General features: G+C 42.8%; 1 protein-coding gene across 1 annotated transcript in view; it reads right to left on the reverse strand.

The window, feature by feature from the left end:
* Nucleotides 1-2,851: 2,851 nt before the first annotated feature.
* LOC146821614 (uncharacterized) overlaps nt 2,852-23,840 on the reverse strand; it is an 84,162-nt gene continuing 63,173 nt past the window's right edge. The window contains exons 3-5 of the mRNA XM_085609881.1: nt 6,698-6,787; nt 5,786-5,884; nt 2,852-3,277 (exon numbers count right to left, since the gene is read on the reverse strand). Of these exons, the coding sequence (XP_085466007.1) occupies nt 3,033-3,277; nt 5,786-5,884; nt 6,698-6,787 (434 nt within the window). The 3' untranslated portion in view covers nt 2,852-3,032. The remainder of the gene's footprint in view (nt 3,278-5,785; nt 5,885-6,697; nt 6,788-23,840) is intronic.

Below are 23,840 nucleotides of genomic sequence, written 5' to 3' on the forward strand. Positions count from 1 at the left end.
GGGTGAACCACCTGAGTTATTAGGATGAGATCTACTTCCCTGACTACGAGGCCTGGGCCAACACCCATACACCTTTCTCTCTCTATCGCTGATCTGCTTTGATGCCAAAAAAAGATATAGCTAGGGGAACATACATATATTTTTTTTTCTGTCTGGCTGACTAATTCAGCCCACCGTCTTAGACACATTTTATTGCTGGATTGGAGTTGCACCGGTGTGCAGTGAAGAAGCCCCCCTACAACCCATTTCCTTCAAGGACATTGGAAATACAAATTTGTGCCTGCCTCCATCCCTGGGCCGGGACTAGCTATCCTTTCCTAGTTTATTTGCCTAGCCGGACTGCTATACTAAATCTGATTTATGAATGTCTGTTTTGTGAACAATGGATCCGCGGCAATGTACCACGATGACCACGCCTGAATTAGAAGAACAGGTAAATGGCATGCATTGAACGCTGAGTGATTGCTGTTTGTGAGTGTGTTGTGCTGATTCATGTGGTGGCAGTCAGTGACACTGGGTATTTATCTCTATTACTCTTAAATGTGTTTGTGAAGATTTACAATGTAGCTGGCCTACCGATGGCTGATAATTTTTTCCCTGAAGGTGATTTTTTCCTTCTCCTTTGAGAGTTAGCAAGCTTTGTTCACCGGGTCCACTCCACACTGCTTTGTTTTCTGCTTTATACTCCTCAAAGGGTCAGACCAGACCAGTCCCTTTAGATAACACAAACACATATCTAGTCTACACAAAAAATGACTCAATGTTTCTTTTGTTGTGCATCAACAGCATTGTAGTACAGGTCAGACTATTGCATTTGAGTCGGGACACAGTAGGTACGGAGTTAGACACCTTACTCGGAGTCTGGAGGATCAGGATGATGGAAGGACTCGGGGTGAGCATGTCTACTTCGAGAACTGCCACCAGAAAAAGGAAGTTTTTAACTTCAATGAGACCAACCAATTTGTTTAAAGTGGCCTACCCAACACTTACTTGATTTGCAAAATGCAATGTTGCTGGGTGTGTGTGCTCAGTGCGGTCTGGCTCAAATTTGAAGCTAAGTGGTGGTTGGGAGGGGGTCTGTTGTAGTAAGTAACTAGGGACAAACATGTGGCCATGAATGATCATCACATTGTGCACATGCAATTAGGCTACATTTTATTGCTATGATTTATGATGATGAATTGATGATCATGACAGTTGTGAGTTTGATCAGACCCATACTGGTAGTCACATGCGGTCACTTTTGTGTGATGTGTGGTTGTTGTGAAGTTGCTCTCACCTAATTGTTCACACGCTCTGCTCTTCTCTCTTGGGCTGCCTCTGAGTCTTCTTGGTGCATTCCTTATGAAGTTTAACTTCTTTCTTTCTCCTTTATTCTACAATATCATTTTTTTTACAATCCGCAGGCCCTCTTATCCTGTGCCAAACTGGAAAAGCAACATAACACTCATGCTTACCTTACAGGACCGCATCCACCAGGTACCCAAGAATGACGGACAGTCCAAGAGGAATGCAGATGCAGCTCCCAATTTGGCAATACAGTATCATTTTTTTAAATAATAATCATTAGAACTTTGTGTGTTGTTCGCTTAAGTTGGCTCCTACATAATTTGTAAAATATTTGCAATCTTTCAAAGCTAGGTAACACAGAACATTTAGATAATGTAACTTGGGTCTCTCTGGGGGAAAACGGACAGTTTGGTTTGCATTGCATTTAAGTTATCTATACTCATTTCTTCGTGCCTTTTTCCTCCCATAACAGATTTATGATTGTTGGCTGCTCATTACCCAGATGAATGTTGTCTTTTTGTTGTGTTTGTCAAACCTTTCCCCATATCCCCCTTCCTATCTATTCATCAAACCCCTTACCCTCTTCACCCGGGCTGTGTGATTTTTTGAGATGTGACTTAATAATTTACACCATTAGTTGATCACACACTTGGTGAGGTGGATGTGGTGAAAGCAACACCAACTCAGTGCAGGATCTTCAGCTCTAAGTATAGCCCACACTAGCCACATTTACCCACCCACGCATAAATATAGTATTCAATATTTTCAGAATAAAATAGTTGCCAGCATCATCATTCAGGGACTCTGTTGCATCAAAGCTTACCCTTGTGCACTTCAGAGTTCGAGTCCACTTCATTTCATGACTTTTAATAGCTCTTCATTGTTCTGAATGATTCAATTTAATTTAATTCAATTTAGCATTGCTTATTATATTTTCTCAATTGTCTCTCTTCTTGTGTACTAGTAGTCGAGTCTGGTGACTGTCTTAATTGTTTGTAAAGCTTTCATGTAATAATATACAACCTATTAACTCCCTGCGAATAGTCCTTACCCTACAGTTAGAGTTCACCTAGGAGGGAGTGGGACCTCGCTTCTGATGGATTCACTGTTAGTGTTCTAGCAAGCTACTACTACCACCACAATGGCATCTTGGAAAACCATGCAGACCCGCTTCATCTATTCAGGTAAGGGACCTGTGGATCATTGTTGTACTGCAATATAGACAATTGAAAATCACCCCCACACTCCTTAGGGATCAATATAGTTGCAGACTGCATAGACTAGGAGCAGAGTAGTAGGACAAGGGTACCGCATAACTAATTTGTTATACGCTATCACCAGATTATAAAAACAGCATGTGGCAAAAGCAGCTGTGCGAAGTAAAACACCCCCAAAAAGATTTAAATGATAATGTAAAATTATGAAATATTTATTCCCCCAACAATATAAACTAAACCCACCACTGCCCCACTACTCTCCTCAAACAAATCTCCCTGTCCCCAAACAATATCCCAAAAGAAAGGTGTCCAATCTTAAGTCCCACAATGTAATAGTCCATTAAAATAAATCCAAATGTCCCAACTCCCACATTCTCACCCTCTCCCAACAACAAGTCCCACCCACCAAAAAAAGGATTAAAAAGGGCAGAAGAGGGCACTACGGTGGGCTAGGAACTTCTGCAGGTGCCTATCATGCATTCCTGCCTGGATTCCATGCTCACCAGCCTCTGCATGATACAGAGCTCAAATGAGAGGAAATAGGGGGGGCAGCCGTGACTGAATGGTGGCAGGTGGCAGCAAACGGACTGTGGTGCTAGTGGCTGGCGGCACTGGGGTCTGGCTAGGGTTCTGAGCATCTGCAGCTTCTGCCGCTTCCTCCTGCTCCTCCTCCTCGACCACCAGCTGCTGGTATTGTGCCCTGATGACCTCCAGTTTCCTCTGCCGCATCTGAGCTGCTATCTCCTGCCTATTAGGACCAGCAGGATTATCTATATCAAATTGTAAACAAGGCTGTTAGCAAAACACATAATGTAGTGGCACAGTCATTCAATTTTGATGTGATTAGAGATTCAGACATTATGCACTATGGAGTACACAAGTATTCTTCTTTCTCTTTTTCTACTAAATTAATGGACGCATGCTAGCTCAGCTGTTACCCTAGTCATACTCGTGTTTCTTTGCTAATGTCTGCAGGTGGTGCAATTGTAATAGACAATAATCTTATTCCTATGGCCATGCTCTGACCAAAATGCCTTTCAATTGTACCCCCACTAGAAGGCAGATGAATACTATGAATGAAATATGTCAGATGAGGTACTATGAAATCAATCATGCAGACATCCTTCTGTTTACTGTAAGTAGATGGTGGAAAAAGTGATGTACTACAGTACAGGGAAAGGATTAAGGAACAGGATATTATATTTGCCATTTTCGGCACAGACTATCCCATCCACATAAGTGAAGGTACCTACTCTTAGTCCCACTTTACTCCCTGGCCTTACCGTCCATCACCACACTTTGAAATTACTTTTTTCCAACAAAATAGATTTGCTTGGCGGTAAGGAAAAGAATTATTAACTTACTCTACTGCTGGTAAATTAGAGGGATTAGGCCAGGTATGTAGACGTTTTACTGATCATCATGTGCCGAAGCATGGGCTAGCAGTGAGTCACTGGTTGGTAAATGTTGAAAGGGAAAAATGTGAACATATGTAATCCATTATGGAAGCCATAATAAAATATATCATTTTGTCAGAAGAAAGGGGCACATGGCACATTCAAAGAATGTTTTTTTCAATTCTTTCATAAGGCTGGGACAGAATTTAGGAAAGAAGTTATGTTCTAGGATGTGACTGAGGGGGTACTGGGAGGGAAGGGAAGCACACCTTATTTTCACATTGCCACGAACTTTGGAAATTTCACTAACTGAAGCAGATGCACATTGCACAGCCAACAATGCAGTGCCACCGAATTAAAACATGCAGTCGTTAGGTCATCACCATGGTTGTCACTGGTGAAATGCAATGGTAAAGGAGGGAGGGAGGTGATTGATGATGGGTGGGTAGGATACATAATATATGTTGCACTTGAAAACTACTGTGAGTCGAGGGGGCAGTCAGAAATACCACCTCAACCCTTTGAATCAACGCCTTGATAAAACCATTCCAAGCAAGTAAAGTAGGTGAGAAACACGCCGCTCCAGAGAAGCTCCCTTGTTTCTTTTTCATTCCAAGCATTTATCCATTCATCATTGCATTGTTCTTCTATTATTATTATTCTTCACCCTTGGCTTTGCTACTCACCGTTTAAGTTTTACATTCTCTCATCCAGTTTTCACCATTGAAACAACCATCCATCCATATATCCATCCTTCCAAACATGGTTCTCAGTCACAACAAATCTTTCACCAACATACATTTACATACCTATGCATCCTTTCACCCATGAAACCCACCAGAGGATTCTTTTCACCCACCTACCCAGGCAAGCATCCTTTCACCCATACCCTTTCACCCACCCAGGCCGGCATCTTTTTACCCATACCCTTTCACCCACCGAGGCAGGCATCCTTTCACCCATACCCTTTCACCTACCAAGGCAGGCCCTCTCTTACCCGTATACCCTTTCATCCATCCTTCACCCACCCATGCATCCTATCACCCATATATATGTATCCTTTTACACATGCACCCTTCTCTTTCAATTATATTACATTTACCCCATCCTTTCTCTTCCATCCTTCCTTCCCTTTTCGATCAACCATCATAGTTCAAGTTCATTATGAAACTTTGTCTGCTGAGTTGCAGGTAGAAGAGGCCATTAAATACTCACCTCCTGCTGTATCTGCTAAAGAGGCGTGTTCACAAGTCAACAGTACACTCTTACATTGAGTATATATATTTTTTTGTTTGTTTTTTAAACCAACTTTAATTGATTTTAAAGGTCTTGCAAGAGTCCATACACAGCTTACTCGTCCATACACAGCTTATCTTGTAGTGACCTGCCTGCTGGTGGCCGAATTATATAACGCCCTGTATGTCATTGATGAATGCTATTGTGCCTACACAGCACTAAATCTAGACAATATCAGCCTTCTCAAGCTGTGCCTGTTGCAGTACACGATTGGGGCGCCGTTGAGGGCTCATTTATGCGCTGCCCGTTCGGCTAGACTGTGAAAGTTGGGACACACTGCCTGATACGATTGACTTGTCCACTATACCAGACGAAATCAGTGCAGATACAGCTCAGCCCTAATGGGAAATGTATAGCAGCTAGGAGGCCTGAGATCTTTATGATAAGGGAACAGGGGCCCGTGAGGGCGCGGTTGGTGAAGTTCAATCTGTACAAGCTACCTTGGCAATGGTGCAACTGTTTAAGCATGTCTGCCGGGCGGGAGGCCTACATAGGGCACGGTGCCGCTAAGGTGGGAGATTCTGTTTGTTGATAACTGTGCTTGAGTATATTTTTAATTGTCGATAAGCAATCAATATGACTTACCATCACCCGCCACTGCTGCTCGCTCACCCCCATGGACAGCTGCCACATCTGCTTGGCTGGCGCCGTCACTGCTGGCCCCGGCACTGGTGGTCAGTGAGGCTAGAAAAAACATTACACATGTTTAGATTCCAGATACGCCTACCTCTATTAATTATTTTTATAACAAAATACAACCACAATACATCACTACAATTTGGTTACAGTATCTTCTATCAAAAATATCAGGGTGGGTGTTTTGTTGTTGGCAATTCTTTGAAAAGCCAGGTAGTCAAGACGAACAATAACTTTTTGTTAATGGAGTGGCAGAGCTATTGATGAATCTGAGTTTTTGAATAGAAATAAAAGGGTGGTCAACTGGACATGTGGTCTTGGTTGGCAAAGGCAATGGGGCCGTCCAACTGCTGGTATACTGCAATAAATAATGCATGCACAACATTGGGGTGTCCAACATGACTATGTGGCCACACTCTCATTTTACTGATTGAGCATGAGCAAGTAAAAGAAAGCCTTTGTAATCATCTCAACAAACATGCATAGAATACCTTACTTGGGCATTCAATCTTCACGGCTGAGTACTAGTACTTGACCAATTGATTCTCTGAGTCTTATAGCACTACCACTAGGCAGTCCACAAGGTATATAAGGGGAGAGGGAAAGCTGACTGACAAAGCTGACTGACAAAGCAGAAGAAAGGAAGCTACAGAGACCAGTACAGAGACAGTTTTAAGTAACGTACAGAAACTTGAAATATGGAAAATAAGTAAATAGGATATTGCAGGATAACAAGAATTTAGAAATGGATAGATCGAAAAGGATTTGAAAAGAAATTAGGAAACCGGCAGGAATTAATTAAAATAGGGAGCGGTAAAAGTTAGGGGAATAACTAATAAAGTTAACAACAGGAGGACTTACTGGGGCCAGCAGAGCCATTGGCCGCGGAACTTTGGGAGGCATCTCCAGCTCCCTCACCCGCCTCATCAGTCCTCTTCTTGCCCCTGGATGCTGATGTAAGACATAAAAACAATAAAATAAAATAAAGATTAGTGGTAAATAAATAATCTCGCCCAAGCAATTTTTGGGCAGGAAAAGCTAATCGCTATAACATTGAATTTTTGTAAATCAGTTCGACAAGTAGTATTGCGGACCATTCTATTCCAGATTTCCAAAACCTACCTAACCCTATTCTAAATTTACTAAACTAGATTTTGGAATTACTTATAAATTGCAATGAATGATGTTTGCTTCTCTTCTCATTCGCAATCTCAGTCTCAAGTCAACCCCTTTCGATGGGCTAATTCACTAAGTATGTGTTTTTCAATGCACAGATGGACGCATACCTACACATCACTGGGAAATTGCTTGACACTGTATGAGCTACAAAAAAATGAACATGCCAAGTCACTATTACTAACTACCGCCATCTTAATGACAGGACAAAGGACTGGAGTCTCTGCATTACTTCTTATATAATCAGCCCAAGCGAGCGCCAACAAGTATGATTAGATAGCACCGAGCACTTGTATAAAATTAGAACACAAGTACTAATATTAATAATAATTTCCCACCGGGCCCTGCAACCTCAAAACCTAGCAGGTCCAGCAGGTCCTGGTCTCAGACCAGGACGGCGCGCCACCAGTGCTGCAGCTGTTGCAGGGTGTGCCGGACCCCAGAACGATGGTGCACAGCCCTGCACACCCTCTCTGACAGTCCAGGAGTCCATAACCACTGCCAGGCATGCCACCTGCTGACTTGATTTGATTTGATTTAAATGTTATAAAGTGCTCGAATGCCCAGAGGCGTCTTAGCACTGATTTCGACACAGAAGGAGCTTACATTTACAATGACTACTTGTTAAGGAAACAAGTGTTTAGTGACTTCCTAAAGGATAGGAGATTTGGGCTGTCTCTGAGTTTAATGGAAAGGGAGTTCCAGTGTCTCGGTGTTCCTGAAATGAAACTTTGTCCACCCCACTGAGCTCTTTTTATCCTTGGGACCATAAGAAATTTGGCACTGGATGATCTTAAGTGTCTTAATGGGAGTTACCAAATGAAACGCTTTTTCAGAACATCTGGGCCAATATTATGCAGCGCTTTGAAAGCTATGCATTCAGATTTTAACTGGATTAATTTGTGAGTTGGGAGCCAGTGTAATTTAATCAGTTCTTGGGATTCTTTGTATTTAGGATCAGAATGCCAAAGAGCATTCTTGTGTCCGTATTCTGGAGCATCTGTAGTTTCATTAACACGTTTTTTTTTATTATTCAGGAGTAAGGCATTCCCATAGTCCAACCTGGACAGGGCCAGTGCAATGACCACTGTCTTCTGAAGGTCTAAGGTAATAAATGAACATATCTTTCTAATTATGTTTAAGATAAAAAATACTGATGATGTTAAGTTATTAATGTGGTCCTTAAACATCAATCTACCATCAAAGATGATCCCTAAGTTCTTAACTTTCTTCACAGATATGGTCAGAGAGCCCATATCAGTTAGCCACCAGTTGGGTGCCCAAAACGAGATGTCGTTCCCCAGGAGAAGAACCTCTGTCTTCCCGGGTTAACTCACAGGCAGTTGTCTCTCATCCATTTATTGATTAGATCCATGCAATTATTAAAGCATTCTGCTGTTTAATTTGGGTTGTTGTAAATTTAGACAATTAGCTGGGTGTCATCGGTATATGATATAACTGAGAAACCACAAGTTCTATTAACTTAGCCAGTGGTGTTAAATATAAATTGAAAAGGGAAGGGATCAAGGACGAGCCCTGCGGTACCCCGCATGGCAGCCTATGAGGGTCCGAGGAAGAATAACCCATTGTTACATGTTAGACTCTGTCTGACAGAAAAGATTTAAGAGTTTTTAATGCTACCCCGTTTATACCAGCATCAGAGAGTCGGTTGACTAATATGTCATGGTGGACTGTAATGAAGGCTGCCGATAGGTCCAATTAGATCAAGGCAGCCTTCCCTCCTTCATCGAGTATCAACCGTAATTCCTCAGAGGCTTCGACTAAAGCAGTCTCTGTGCTGTGAGAAGCTGGGAATCCTAACTGAGTTGGATCTAACAGAGTTTTATTGTTTGTGGAGGATGTTAATTCCATGTTTAATGCTCTTTCTAGTATTCTAGAAGGAAAGGGTAGCCTAGCAATGGGCCTGTAGCTGCTTGGCTCAGTTGGATCTAAGTTAGATTTTTTTAGCAATGAAGATATGAAAAACGTTTTTAAGTCGGGAGGCAAGAGTCCTGTCGTTATAATGGCGTTTAGAATATTAGTGAGTTGGTCACTTTTGACTGCTGGTGCAAGATGGATTATCTATGGAGGACAGGGGTCAGCTGGTGAGCCGGACTTAAATATGTTTATAAGCCCGAGACTTGCTCAGTATCTAGCAGAGAAAAGACTCCTAGAGTTTTTGCATGAAGTCTCTGTGGTTTAATCAGTAGTTTAATCTAAAGAGCTAGTGGTTGTAAAAGAATTGTAGATGTTTTTCGACTTTTCATTGAAAGGATATTTCTAGTGAATTACACAGGTCTTGGCTGCAGTAGTCATTAGTAGGATCTGGAAGCTTGGTTACGTTGTATACTGTACAGAAGAGTTCTCTGCACATGTTTTAAGAGAAGTAATTTCTATTGTCTTAGAGGATCTATTATTTTAGTCAGTTATGGATTGGGTATACTTATTTTTATCCTGGGGATCGTTATTGGATCTCCATTGCCTTTACTTTTTTCGGCGCAGTTGCTTTTGTGTTTTAAGTTTATCCGTAAACCAGGGCTCAGACGGACTTTTGTACAGTACGTAAGAGTTCTCTGCACAAGTTTTTAGCTACTAAAAGTTTTGAAGAGAAGTAAATACTCTTCTTTTAGAGGATCCATTTTTTTAGTCAGTAATGGATTGGGTATTCTTATGTTTATCCTGGGGATCGAAATTAGATCTCAATTGCCTTTCCTTTTTTCTGCACAGTTGCTTTTGTGTTTTAAGTTTATCCATAAACCAGGGCTCGGATGAAGTTGTCCACCAATTGGAAAAAGTTTTCAAAGGTGCTAAAGAATCCACCACATTGCTAATCCATGGATAGTACTCATTTGCTGCTTGATTAACATCTAGAACGATAGGAGGTTTAGTGTTAGAGTGGGCTTCATGAAATGCTAAGGGGTCTACCTTATTCAAGAACTGTCCCGTAATGTCTAAGGGAGTCTTTCTGGATCTCAGTTGTGATTGAGTGATGCTGATCCAAAACATAACTACCTTGTGGTCTGACCACAGAACCGGTAAGATAACTGAGATGTCCACCAGTGAGTTATTAGTAAAGATGCCATAAAGTGTGTGCCCTGATACATGTGTAGGTAGCAATTAACAAGGCAGTGTTGCGGTCATCAGGATTTTCTAAATAGAAATTGAAATCTCCTAAGATTGTAAAGTCTGATGTGTTAATGCTGTCCTCGATAAAGGTGTTGATGCTTTCTAAAAAGGTAGCTTATGAGCCTGGTAGACGCCAAATTAACAAGCCCTTAAAAGTGTAGCAGTTGCTGAGTTCAATTTTAAACTAAAGCATTCTGTTGTTCCCTTAACCTGCACACCTGCAACTGTCAAGTGATCTCTGTGAACTATCGCTAACCCTCTCCCGTGTTTTCCTATTCTATACGCCTTGAGTATGGCGAACCCTGCTGGTAGCCCTTGAACAAAGTCTGGTTCAGATGCTTGATCCACCCAGGACTTTGTGGAGAAAACAATGTCCAGATTGTGTGACTCGATCATGTCAGCAAATTCAAGCTTATGCTTTACTAGGGAGAGCATATTAATAATTGCGCATTTTAATGGGGCAGGAGAGGTAGTTAGGAAAGATCATCCTGGATGACTAACCGAGTACATGGAGATACATGGAGATAGAAATGTATGTAAAAGCTATATTACAAAAGGGGCATTGTATGGGACCAAACTGCAGTTCAAAAAGATTGCATTTAATATTCTTACCTGTGGTAATAAGTGTCAGAAGTTCATTTCTAGAGTATTTTATTTTGCGAGTTGAAACTGATGCCTAACAGGCAGGAGTTATGGTGCAGGGCGCGGTCCAGGTGCGGACGGGCACATACAAGCTTGCCTTTGGTGCGCCAGCACCGAGGACGTGCTTGTATGTTCTTTGAATAGCCCTCTTGAATAAGGGGGCATGGCTCTGCTCGGGACCGAGCAAGATCTGAGCAGTATTAAGAACAAACAGGTGGGCAAATAAATTATTGGAACTAGGGTCCAGCAACCCCTTAACCCTGTATCAGGCTCCCCTTTTACAGCATTGTACTGGTAAATTAAATCAAACTAAAATAATCATGAGAAAACAAACACAAGAGCCAGTCAACTCCACAAACAATTGTATGATCGTACCGACAAGGATGTAGTCAAAGTTTAGACTGTGCTGCGAACGCTGCGCGGACACGCTTGCATGTTCTTAAAATATTCCTCTTAAGTAAGGGGGCATGGCCAAGGGGGCATAGCCCTGCTCCAGACTGAGCAAGATCCGAGCAAGAACAGGAAGGAACAGTTGGGCATAAATATTATTGGAACTGGGGTCCAGCAACCAATTAACCCTGTAACAGGCTCCCCTTTCACAGCATTCTACTGGTAAATCAAATCAAACTAAAATAAACATGAGAAAACAAACACTATAAAACATTAAAATAGGGAATAGCAACCCTTTCTGTGATGAGGCCCAAACCTATTGGAGCCAGGCAACTCCCAAAGAATGGTATGATCGTACCTACAAGGAAAAGAAAGGGGGCAGGGTCATTATGACTTTCGTAGTCAAAGTTTAGACTGTGTTGTGAAAGCTGCCATGTATGCGCTTGCATGTTCTTTAAATAGCGCGCTTGGGTTAGGGGGCGTGGCCCAAGGGGGCATGGCTCTGCTCCGGACCAGGCAAGATCAGAGCAAAATCAGAAAGAAACACGTGTGCAAATAAATTATTGGAACTGGGGTCCAGCAACCCCTGTATTAGGCTCCCCTTTTACAGCATTGTACTGGTAAATCAAATCAAAATAAAATAAACATGAGAAAACAAACACATAAAAACATTAAAATAGGGTATAGGAACGCTTTCTAAGATGGTGCCCAAACCTATCGGGAGGCAGGCAACTCCACAAACAATGGTAAATGGTACGATCGTATCTACAAGGAAAAGAAAGTGGGCAGTGTCCTTCCAACCTTTGTAGTCAAAGTTTAGACTGCTGTTAAAGCTGCCAGGGTAGAGGAGAGGTGGATCTGGACATAAAATACCAGCACTTCCACCTCTGAAAATAGGGCACTGGCTGCACCGCTTCCTGGTACCGACTTCTGCAAGGAAGGCAGCTGCTTTTTGCCCTGCATTTGGCGCCCTGCTCTGCCAAGGCGCTAATAGGTAACAAGAGAAAAAATAGACTTAGGAAAAAGAAGGAAGAAAGTTTAAAAAAATGAAGTAAAGCAAAAGAAATTAAAAGTACAAAATGCATGCAAAATGCACAAAAAATTTGAAAAAACAAAAAGCACACAGACATCGACAAGAGGTAAGATAATAAATAAAAATGCGGGAAAATGAGTTTTAGAAGGGAAGGATTCAACAGATTCAGAAAGGATTGAAAAGTAGGCCCTATCACCATAAAATGACAAGATGGCCTTGCCCATGCTAATTGTGTAGTGAAGTTCGCAGGAGATTTCCACGTGAGAACACACTTCATGTTGATGTAGAACGTAAATGTCACGCGAGCGGGTGTGAGAATGGAACTCCGCACGAACCCGGAACTACGAGTGGTGTGGCAGAGGTTTCTTCCACAGTTTCTGAAAAAATCCTGGATGATGTGAGGTTGGGGCTGAGCTGCGAAGTCATCAAGCAGATGTATTATATTATTTCCATCTGGCAGTATGCAGGTCACTAAGTTGCCACCGTTTCATTCCACACCAAAGCAATTGAACTGTGATGTCCAACAGGAGTCAGTCCAATCCCCAACTCTATTTAATCCACTCTCCTACAACACCCAGGGTCAGTATATATGCTAATGGCAGATGATGGTGTGCTGCCAAAACCTTGTTCATGAAATAGAAGCATCATTATTTCCTCCATATACATCATGTGATTGAAAGAAAAAGCATAGAAACTGACAAAGGTCTCACACAATGATTATGAATATCACCGCCATCTTATAATGGCAATACATCCATTTGAATGCATTGATTTAACAAAATAGCTTTTTGTGTTTCAATGTAGCACATACCTAATACCAAGTAGACTTCAATGCATTCAGGAATATCATTCAAGTATAGAGCTACCCAAATTTTATAATTGTGAATACAATGCAAGTGCGGTAATATAATTTCATTCTAGTTCATCCAAACAGGGCTATTGCGACCAGAGTACCTCATATCATGAGGTAAATCCAGTGAAAAAAGTGCAAGTGCTTAAATGCTCCTGTTATATAAGTGCATTTAAAATACAGATAATGTATAATGGCAGGTGCCAGGATGTGCTGCAATTTCATACCTTTTTTTAAAAAAAACAATTTAAAACAAAAAACCCAGATGTGTAAATACTATACTGAGTATATCACCAAATAGGTGATTCTATCTTAAGTCATTCATGGATGTAAAATAGATAAGGCACTGGGTTACTTTATTGTCAGTTTTGTGCAACTAAATTAACTAAAGAAAACAAGTGCAAGAAAGGACATTCAAAAGGAGTGTGTTCTGGATTGGGGGCAGTATACGCCAGACAGGTGTATAATTCTTCATCAAGGTTGAAACCGTGAGGTTCCAAGTATCTAATTCCAAAATGAAGTAAGTCTCCTGTATACGCAATTCTTTTTCCCTATACCCTCCTCTCTTTCTTACAGGTACATGTGCTAAACAGCTGTATGTTAACTCAGTTGAGTCACTGTGATGTACTTTTTCAAAATGGAGTGCTACTGGATAGCTACGATCTTTGTTTACAATAGCCCTAAGGTGTTGTAATATGCACTGATGTATTCGAAGTGTAGTGCTTACCACATATTGTTTGCGCAGGGACATTCCAATATGTAAGGAGGTTCTGCATGTTAAGTGTCCATTGATTTGGATGGTTTTTAGGTCTCGCCTGGCGTAGGCTGCGCGCATGCGCAGTCTTGCTGGCGAGATTTAGTGTTAACAGTGTATTTTCTGTAAGGGGCTTTAAGCCCCGCCCCTCTGTTCCATTGGCCGGCGTCACCGTTTATGCTAAACAGTGGCCAGCCATTGGAACAGAGGTGTCGATGACGTTTTTGCTTGGCTTTTTGAGCCGTCCCATTTGGACGGACTCGCTTGCTTTGCGTTGGTCGCAAAAGGTTTCTTATCTTTATGGGGCCAAACACATGGCCCCATAAAGACAAGAAAGCTTTTCGCAGCTGAGGCCGTCCAAGTGGCTCAGCAGGAAAAGCCGAGCAAATACGTCATAGCGGATTGCTTGTTATTGCATTCTGCCATCTGTCTCTCATTAAACGGATGTGGCTTCTACCACACAAAGACTTCCAGCCAATGGATTAAAAGATACAATAGTCTGCCTCTCTGCAGGACCGGATGAATTCCTAGCAAATTGAGTCGGTGTTGAAAGAGCGTAGAAATTACCAACCCGCGGCATTTAAAGAAGCCGTGTTACCCCCGGAAGCCCCGGCACCAGTTTCCTCCACTGTTCTGAACGACACTTGTGTGCCTAGCTGGTACTTTTCCAAATGCTTTTCTGTCATCCAGAAGCATATCTTTTTTTTTTTATAATCAAATTAAAGCACACCGGCAGGCCTACTGGTTTAAAAAGCAGGCTGCTGCTTTTCAGTAGAAAGAAATACGCCCCGCGGATTGAACTTGTACCTCGTGCCCAAAAAGATGTCGAAATTCTCTAGTTTGTACCCTGTAATTATTAGAATAATGACATCACAGCAAATCAAATTACCTGGATCATAGGAAAGGACATGTGACTTTACAGCGATGGCATCACGAGAAATGCGTATATCATTACATAAGTTGAGTGATTGCAATGTACGGATGCCAATGACACATCTCTTGAACAGCAAACACACCCCTGGAGTGAGTGCAGTGATGTACAATACCAGCACGAGCGTGCGTTCCGGAGTAGTACGCAGCTTTCAGAGACATGTTGGTAATTGTTCTTCCGCTCAGGGGGCTGGGCCTCACTTCCGGCAGCAGGGTCACATCAAAGACGTTTTCGCGCTAGCTCTGCTGAAAAAAGCAGCTGGAGGTGTGACACGGTCCGGTATGCTGCTGAGTGGCAGAGATGGAACCCAGCTGCCTTAGAAGGACAATTATCAACAAGTACCTAAAAGCCTTTTAGAGTTCGACATCCATGCCTCTGGACCTCACTGCTGTGGATGAAGAGATGTGTTAGTGAGATTAAAAATGACCAATGTGCACAACAGTCAATCACCTATAACCTAACTTTTATTCCCTTAAGTCACACGCCACGTGATCCTTTTTAATCTGGATCCTGTAGCAAGTGATGTATTGACCTATATGCCTAGCTGTTGAGCCCTCATAAGGGCGAAATAGTTCCCTGGTTGACTGTGTTCTGGTTCAGAGTGGACCTGGCTTGGCACTAGGGCTGAATTATTTCAAATGGAGCAGGGTCAGGATTTATTTGCATATGGCTGGGTCCAAAGTGAGGTGGCATGATGGACGAAAAACGACGCTATGGCCGCACTGCGGACTTTGGAGTTGGGGAACCAGGTTCCAGTCTCGGCCTTGGCTCAACATCCCGTGATTCTGGACAAAAAAACTTAGTGTCTCCCCATGCCTAAAACATTAATGTGTTCATATGTAATGTAACTTGTGCCCTTGTAAAGCACTCCTCTAACTTTGGTACGAGTTATATAAAAAAATGCAGCCGTCCTTTCTGAGGCAGGACCTGGCAGGAATCCGCTTGATTTCCAGTAGGCCGGCCGACCCTGACAGTAAAGCATTCCTATTTCGCATATGAAGCATCACACTGCAACACAAAGCTTACTGTTTGCAGCCCATTGACTGGTATTGTTACAGCGGTAGGAGCTTTGTGGAAAACAGCTTTTGTAGTTAAATGTTGAGGTTATGCTGCCCCTTTGAAAGACAAATGGAAATGTATTTAAATGCTGCGAAGATAAAACTGCTGCTTTTGGAGACTTACACAAACATCACTAAAACACGCTGTTACTGCCTCTCAACAATTGCTGTTACTAGTATTCCATTAGTTGGAGGTAGCAGTCGCCAACCCCTAGGTTGCTGCTTGCAGCCCGTTTGACTTCACCTTTGAATTAATCATTTGGATTAATGATTAAAGTTCCCAAGCAGCCATCACTACACTAAGCACACTAAAAAGCCCTTATTTGATTCTGTACCCCTCCCTTGCCTAATTTCCATCATAAAGGAATGTGCACAAGTCAAGTACTCTGGAAACTTCATCAATGCTTTCCTCCCATTTGGACTAGGGAAGGGGGCAATCCCCATCCAGTACCAGGGCTGGACTAAGAACCAAAAGCAGCCCTGGAAATTGTTGTCAGACCAGCCCCCAACACTGCATGGAGGGAGAGCGCAGTGAAAAGCGAGACTCTCATCAATACATGGCAGGTTTGAGATGTTATAATAATACCAGTATTTGTAAAGCGCAAACAATTACCTGAGGGTGCCAAGGCGCCGGGGTCCGTCGGAAAGATTAAGCGGACTATTACCCAGAGTCACATGGTGCTGGGCTGACCTGCCGCCGGGGATCGAACCGGGAGCCCCCGTGTTTCCCGGAGTCACCCTGGCTGCTGCGCCGCACCTCTTCCTCACTCACCTTTTTAAATTGGGGGAAATCTGATGCATTTAACAACATATTCATAATTTGCTATCATTTTCGCAACTCTTTTCTCTCTCAAATTTCCTTTCTTCTGCCTGCTTGTTCCTTCTCTTGAGCTCTCTGTTCCTATTCTCTAACTACATCTCAATGATTACCCTCTGGCCCCTCCTTTCTTTTGCTCCCTCCTAGTTACTTTTGTTGTCCTACCTCCCTTGTTATTACTTCAATCTTCCTTCTCTCCTTTTCTCTCTGTGAGTCTCCTTTTCATTGCTCGTCTGCATGTCATTCCTCGTTTCCTGAGTAATTCTGTCTCCGACTTTGCTTTCTTCATCTTTGCTCTTCCTCCTTTCTTTCTTGCCCCTTTCTCGGTTGAGCCTAGGCAGCGCATGCGCTGCTCTGCGAGGCATACTGTATTAAGGTAGGGTCTTGAAGCTCCGCCCACTCTCCGCCCGCATTTTTCATTGGCCTGTGTCATTGTCCACTGTAAACTGTGGCTGTTCATTGGTCAAAAGGCTTAGTAGTCCCTCCTTAGTACCGCTTTGTTTGATTTTGTAACCTTCCATGGTGACACCCCCTGTTACGTGTGTTGTTGCTCGGTAGGCTTTAATTACCGCCTCCAAGCAATATTTTCCCAAATAGCATTGCACGCTCTCTCCAAATGCTTTTTAAAAAATGTATAACACCCATTTGCAATGCAATAGGTCTTGCATTTGCAAGAGTTTAAACTATTGGCATTGTAAATTACAATGCCTTTTATTTATCGATTTAAAAACAATACATAAATAAAAGGCATTGTCATTTACAATGCCAATAGCTCAAACTCTCATAAATGCGACACCTATTGCATTGCAAATGCTTGTTTTTCTTCAAAACTAGTTATAATGTCACAAATAGTTTGTAATCATGAATTATTTAAAGTTTTTTAGAACCATTTCTTGTTTTTATACCATGTGGCGGAATAAACATGTGTCGATTTTATGAATGAGTGCAGGTGCTGATCCCAAGCAACGCCGGCACAAATTAAGCACTGGGCAAGGCGAAGAGATGGGTATTTAGGGTAATTTGAATCTGAGGTAGTCATTTACAATCTAAATTGCAGTGCTGGAGCTTCGACAGAAAAGAGCCTTGTGCTTGAAGGGATGGGCCTCTGGATTCCTTATATCGAGTCCGATGAGTAGCAGATACCAAGTATGAGTCTTAAGGTTTATGATTGGGGGGTGTCGCAGAAACAATGTTACAAGGTAACTCAGTGAGTGAATATGCAGCATCTGGTGGTGGAGACAAAGGACCTGATAACGATCCTGGACGATGCGATACTCCGTCACAAACATGACGTATGTCCCGTCCGCCGAATAACAAATTCCATAGCATATAATAAACTTGTAATATGGCGGACGGGATATCCGTCATGTCTGTGATGGAGTAGCCCTGCCGCCAATATCGTAATCAGGCCCAAAGACTTTTAAAGGCTGATTATTCTTTTACTGACATCACAGGAGGGTTCATATCGCTTAAAGCCGAAGAATCGGTGAAATCTCTGGGGTTTTGAGAGACTTTCTAAGACACAGAAGTATAGGATGTTGGAGTAATCCAAGTGGGGCATGACCATAGCAAGCAATGTTCTAGGAGCAATTGATCAATGCCAGAAGCACTTTAAGCACTTATAAGGGTACAAGATGTGGTTTTGGAAACATTTCTTTCTGGGGAGGGGTGTAGGACAGGCCACTATCAAAGAGCAGTGGGTGTTAATAATTAGGGCTCCCAGTTTTCCGTTTTTACTGATTTTTTACAGATAAATACAAACAGAAAACTATTTATTTTCCTGTCTGTATTTAATTTTCAATACATAAAAATACAGTAAATAGGCCTTCTTTGGATGATTTCTTTCTAGTACCAGGTCAGTAGATGTACCGATTGACAGATAGGGGAGATGAAAGAAGACAATAGATTTCCTAATTAAGAGTAATTAAGTGCAGATCTACAGTTATTTATGCTATTCTACAATGCAAGTGTTTTCAGATAATGCTATTGCACTGTATACCGCTGAAACCTTTTATACATTCAAATGTGAGTTAAATAAATGTAGAAAAATATGCATTGCATCTTCATTTATACAGAAAATGCACACAAAAATGGATAGAGACAAAAGGAGCAAAAAATAAATATGAATAAATACAGACGGAAATGTTGAAAAAATAAATACCATAAAACCGGGAGCTCTATTTATAATCCACTGGGATTGTATGGGGTTATTGCCCATTCCACGGGTCCACGGGTCCACAGGTCCACAGGAAAAAGGCGAAGTAGAGGCATTGCCAAGGATAAAATTTAGCAGATGCCAAAGTGGGTTTCAACCTATACATGGTGTACCCTTACTTAAAAGATGATCTGGGAGAAGATCTGGGACTCAGTTGACCAATGAATCTACTTGGTGATAGCCCCAACTGACATTAAACAAGAATCATGGACAAACTCTGTACACTTTCATATTCAGACATGGAATTAGGACATATCTGAGGTAATTACTCACAAGGGTCTGGGACCCACCCTATCAATCACATCCCCTAATTAGAAAAAGACCTTAGGTGCAATCCTGGAAGCACACCAATGAACACTAACAGGTACTAGGAAGAAATCCAATCCAATAGCCTCCCTTATTGGAGGGCGGGATACACTCCACCAATGAAATCACAGCAGGAAGTGGGACTCACCCAACCCTGTGCTCCAATCATAGCAGAAAGAGATATGTGTCACCACCCAGTGCTTCCATCCTGCCCCACCCCTCTCAGCCACCCCTTGATTCAGAAAAAAAACACCACACCCTTTTTTTTTGTGTGCAGATTTACATAGCGCAAACTCGACCCAAAGGTATTGGAGCGCTTTACATGAGCACTGGTTACGTTACACAAGGACACATTCATTTTTAGGTCTCACCTGAGCCAGCGCATGCCCTGTCTGGCGAGACATTTAGTGAGTGAGCTTTAAAAAGCCGACCACAGCTTTTTGTGTGGCCTAGAGCATGCGGTTATGCGCACAGTTACGAGCAGAGGCGCCACCTGGCTTTCCTCTCTCGCCATGGCTCATTAAGTGCATCGCTCGCGGGCACCCTTACAGCCTGCGATCATTTTAACTTTGACGGCCGCGTCACTTTCACGGCCGCGCGGCCAATTCTTGTTTTACCTGTCTTTTCATGCTTCCCTCTGCCTTTCCCTTTTTCTCTTTCTCTTGTGTTCTGTTGATTCCATTCTCTGTTGCTCTTGTTCTTGCTCTATTACCCTCTCGCCTCACTCTTTTTGACATCTCTCCTTGTTTCTCTCTCCCGCGGCCGTTCTTCTCTCTCTCTTTCTCGTCCCCTCCTCTCTCCCTTTCTCTGTTTCTTCCCCCCTCTGTACGTACGTGCGGCTTGAGATAAACAGGCGGATGGACCGCAGCTTCTGTTCCCGCTGCTAGGTCGGGGGCAGAGTCAGAGACACTGTTGTGTCTCTGTGACATTCCGCAGGACAGGCTCAGCCTTGCTCCTAGGGCTAACATAAATTGCTCCAGCGCACACTGGCGCTCAGACATCAGAAGAATGGGTCTTAGCGCTGAGAAACATTTTCGGATGTTCCTCAGTTTGTGCGCTACTGGTTTTTCACAAACGGTGAAACAAATGATGTTTATTTGTTATATAGATGAACACGCAGGCACCAGTAACCCTCTTGTTGCGCTAGGGAAATCGCAAGGCAGTTCAGAGGTATATTATTCAATTAATGGTGAGAATGGCAGTGCTAATAGAAGTGCTGAGAAGGATAGTAATGTAGCAATAAGAAGTGCATGATGGTGTTCGTATAGCGCTGCTATTCTTATATTATTGTCACTCCTCTTGTTATGCTGTATAGTACATGCACTTATTAATTATTGTGGTTATTAGCATGACTATTTTGCTAAAAATAATAATAATTATTATTATACTAACAATAATACCCGGCGTATTGCAGAATACTAATTAATAGCCAATAAACAAAAATTTCCATTCCAAATTAGATACTGACGCTCAGTCACGTGGTTCGTATTTGTCAAAGGTTGACACGGATATTTGGCGCCTGGACATAAACCGGGCAGGTAGGCACTGTCGGGTGAGTGGAGAGAGGAAAGGCCTTTGTCCTCAGAGCTGTGGTAAGTAAGCACAGGCGTGCGCCCGTTGCCTCGGCTTTCAAGCCGCACGCTGGTCCTCAGGCTTCCGGCACAATGCAGCCCCTTCCGCCTCTTTCTAAGCTTGGTCGGACCAGTGATGCTCGTGTTTCAATCGATAGTACCGGAAAGAATCACGTTCCACCAAAGGCTCATAAAACAATACCAGAAAGCTTCCTTCGTGTGCAGAAATTGTTTTCCTCAAATTGGTGGGTCCGTCTGAGAGTGACTAATAAACCTAGAAGTGGTGTACAACTCCTAACTTGAAATGATGAATTCAAACAAAAAGTTTTTATTTGCAAACATGTCTCGTATTTATGTTTGTGTCTCTTCTAGGCTTACGCGAGTGCTGTGCCTTGTGCTGTTTGAGCACTGTATGCATGTATGTGATGCGCATTCTGAGGGGCCCTATGCATGTGTGGACTACTTGAGGGTAGGTGCGCATTATGTATGTTATGTGTTTGTGCTGCATATCTGATGCTCGTGTGTGTATTCTGGGGCGTGTTGTTTGGTCTGTGTCTGGCTGGGAAGAACGGTGTGTTTGTGTGGGTGGTATATGTGGTGCGTGTAGGTGCTGCACACTGTGTTTTTATGTGTTATGCGCTTAGTGTATTAGTTTAATTAGTGTCAGATGTGGGGAGAGGTATGTGAAGCATGCACTGCTTGCTGTGTGTAACATCTATGCTATGTGGCATGCATACAAATAAGTCTGTGTAGTATGTGCGATGGATTTAGTGTGACCTATGTAAAGTGTGCCTTTGTGGAATGAACTTCATATGGCCTGCTGTTCTTGTATGTGGCGTGTGATAAAGTATGTCGCATTCACTCCTTGTATAATTTTTGATATCTGCAGTGAGTGTGGAGTGATTTTCATGTGTGGTATGCGATGTCGCATTTGCCTTCTGTGCTGTGTGTATAGCTCATATGTGGGTAATGTTGGTATGTACGTGCATACCACATTTGCTTTGTGTAGTCTGCATTTTGTCTGGATGTGGGGTAGGCCGTTTATGTGTGTCACTTTTGCTTTGTGTGATGTACCGTATGTGGGGTTTGTGTCTCTGTGTAGGGAGCGTCGGGGTGTGCGTCTTTGTGTAGCTGTGCATGGCACATTTGCTTTGTTTAGTCGATGTTGTGTCTCTCGATGTAAGGTAGGCCTGTCTCACTGTCACTTTTTCTTCGTGTGGCATATAGTCAGTGGGGTTTGTCTCTCTGTGTGGGGTCTGTCGGGGTGTGCGTGTTTGTGTACTTGTGCATTCCACGTTTTCTTTGTGTGATGTGGTTTTCGTGTTGATGTGGGGTAAGTTGCTGTGTATTTACCTATCTAAGCGTGCCACGTTTGCTTCCTGCTGTGCACGTAGTTTGTGTCTGTGCTGTGTGAGGCTGCGGGCACCCGCGCGCACCTACGTGCACGGCGGAGTCTGCTGGCTGGCGGTTGGCGTATCTCTTGGCCGCAGTCTCATTCTTGCAGTTCGTTCTCCTCGAGGGTCCGTTCTTTGTCTGCGAATGCCCCCAGCTGGCAGATGGTTTGAAGTATATTTTAGGAGAAACAAATCTACTTTTAAATATGTCTTGACCTACGGTTGGAAAGGAGGACAATGCGTACGCGGGGCGTGGAGTAAAGCGGCCCTGCCCTGCTATTACACAGCATCACTCAGCGCTACCACAGCATCACTCAGCGCTACCACAGCATCACTCAGTGCCACCACAGAATCACTCAGCACCACCACAGCATCACGCACCACCACCACAGCATCACTTAGCACCACCACAACATCACTCAATGCCACCACAGCATCACTCAGCACCACCACAGCATCACTCAGTGCCACAACAATATCACTCAGCACCACCACAGCATCACTCAGCACCACATCAGTATCACTCAGCATCGCCTTTGCACTAGTACACCACCACATCATCACTCAGCAAGACCTGAGTATCATTCAGCGTCACCTCAGCATCGTCTCCGCACCAGTCACCACCACCACTACCACTTCAGCATCACTCAGCACCACCTCAGCCTGCTCTCGGAATCTGGCATCTGTTGACTCTCCCCTAGCGTCTGGCCACTGCTAGTGTTATAATACTAGTTCCCAACCTTCACCCTCCGATTGTTTATGCCCCCTCAAAAAAAAAGCTTTAACAAACAACCATTGGAATAGGCAGAAACAAGTTGCCAGCATTGCAAGAGCAAAAGAAAACTGAGGATTTTTTTTTATTGTAAATACTTTATTTAATATGGTCATTCAGTTGTACATAATGCCTTCTTGGTCACATATAAGGTAACAAAAATGCTTCTGACAATTTTTTATTATAACTTTTGAGCATGCCGCGCAGCAACCACACTTCTCTACAGCACAGCTTGAAGACATTGGCAAAGTCAATAGCTCTGGCTAAACACTTATAAGGCCCCAAAGGCGAGACCTATTGGCTATGCCAATGCTTGTTTTAAATGGGGTCAAAATGTTAGTTCCATTTTTGCCATTTTTGCATACCTTGCACTTAGTGCATTTTAAGAAACCTTCTTTATGAGTTATCCATGTCCCCCTAGATAGAGCAGGTTAAAATTTGCTTTTTTTCAGATGTCTCTTATGGACTTTGCTTTCTTAAATGTCATTTGGGGGCGATTCATTGCCATAGACCCAATTATAGGGTCGTTTTTACTAATACGCCAGTGCTTGTGTAAACTTTTACGTACTTTTTGATGTTCCTATATTATTGGTAGTGATAAATCTATGTGGTAATGATTCCAGATCTTGCGTCTTAGTATGAGAGGGGGTAAATAGAACAGCTTCTCTTGTCTGTGCTCGTGCTCTACTGGACGCTACCTGTAGGGTCACACCAGAATATTCCCTCCATTGAAAGCGGTTAACCATCTGTTTCTCGGTAGTCTCATAGTCTGCATCTGTACTGCAGACTCTTCTTGCTGTGTACAATTTTCCATATCAGATACTATTAACCAGCGGAGTGGGGTGAAAGCTTTTCGCATGCAGTATTCTATTGCCTGCTCTAGGTTTAGGATATAATGTAGTTTCTAATTTGTCATTGCGCACTAGTACATCCAAAAATTCTATGGAGTTTTGGCTTATTTTGCCTGTG

This window comes from Triturus cristatus, chromosome 6 (genome assembly GCF_964204655.1).
Source record: "Triturus cristatus chromosome 6, aTriCri1.1, whole genome shotgun sequence".
Taxonomy (NCBI): Eukaryota; Metazoa; Chordata; class Amphibia; order Caudata; family Salamandridae; genus Triturus; species Triturus cristatus.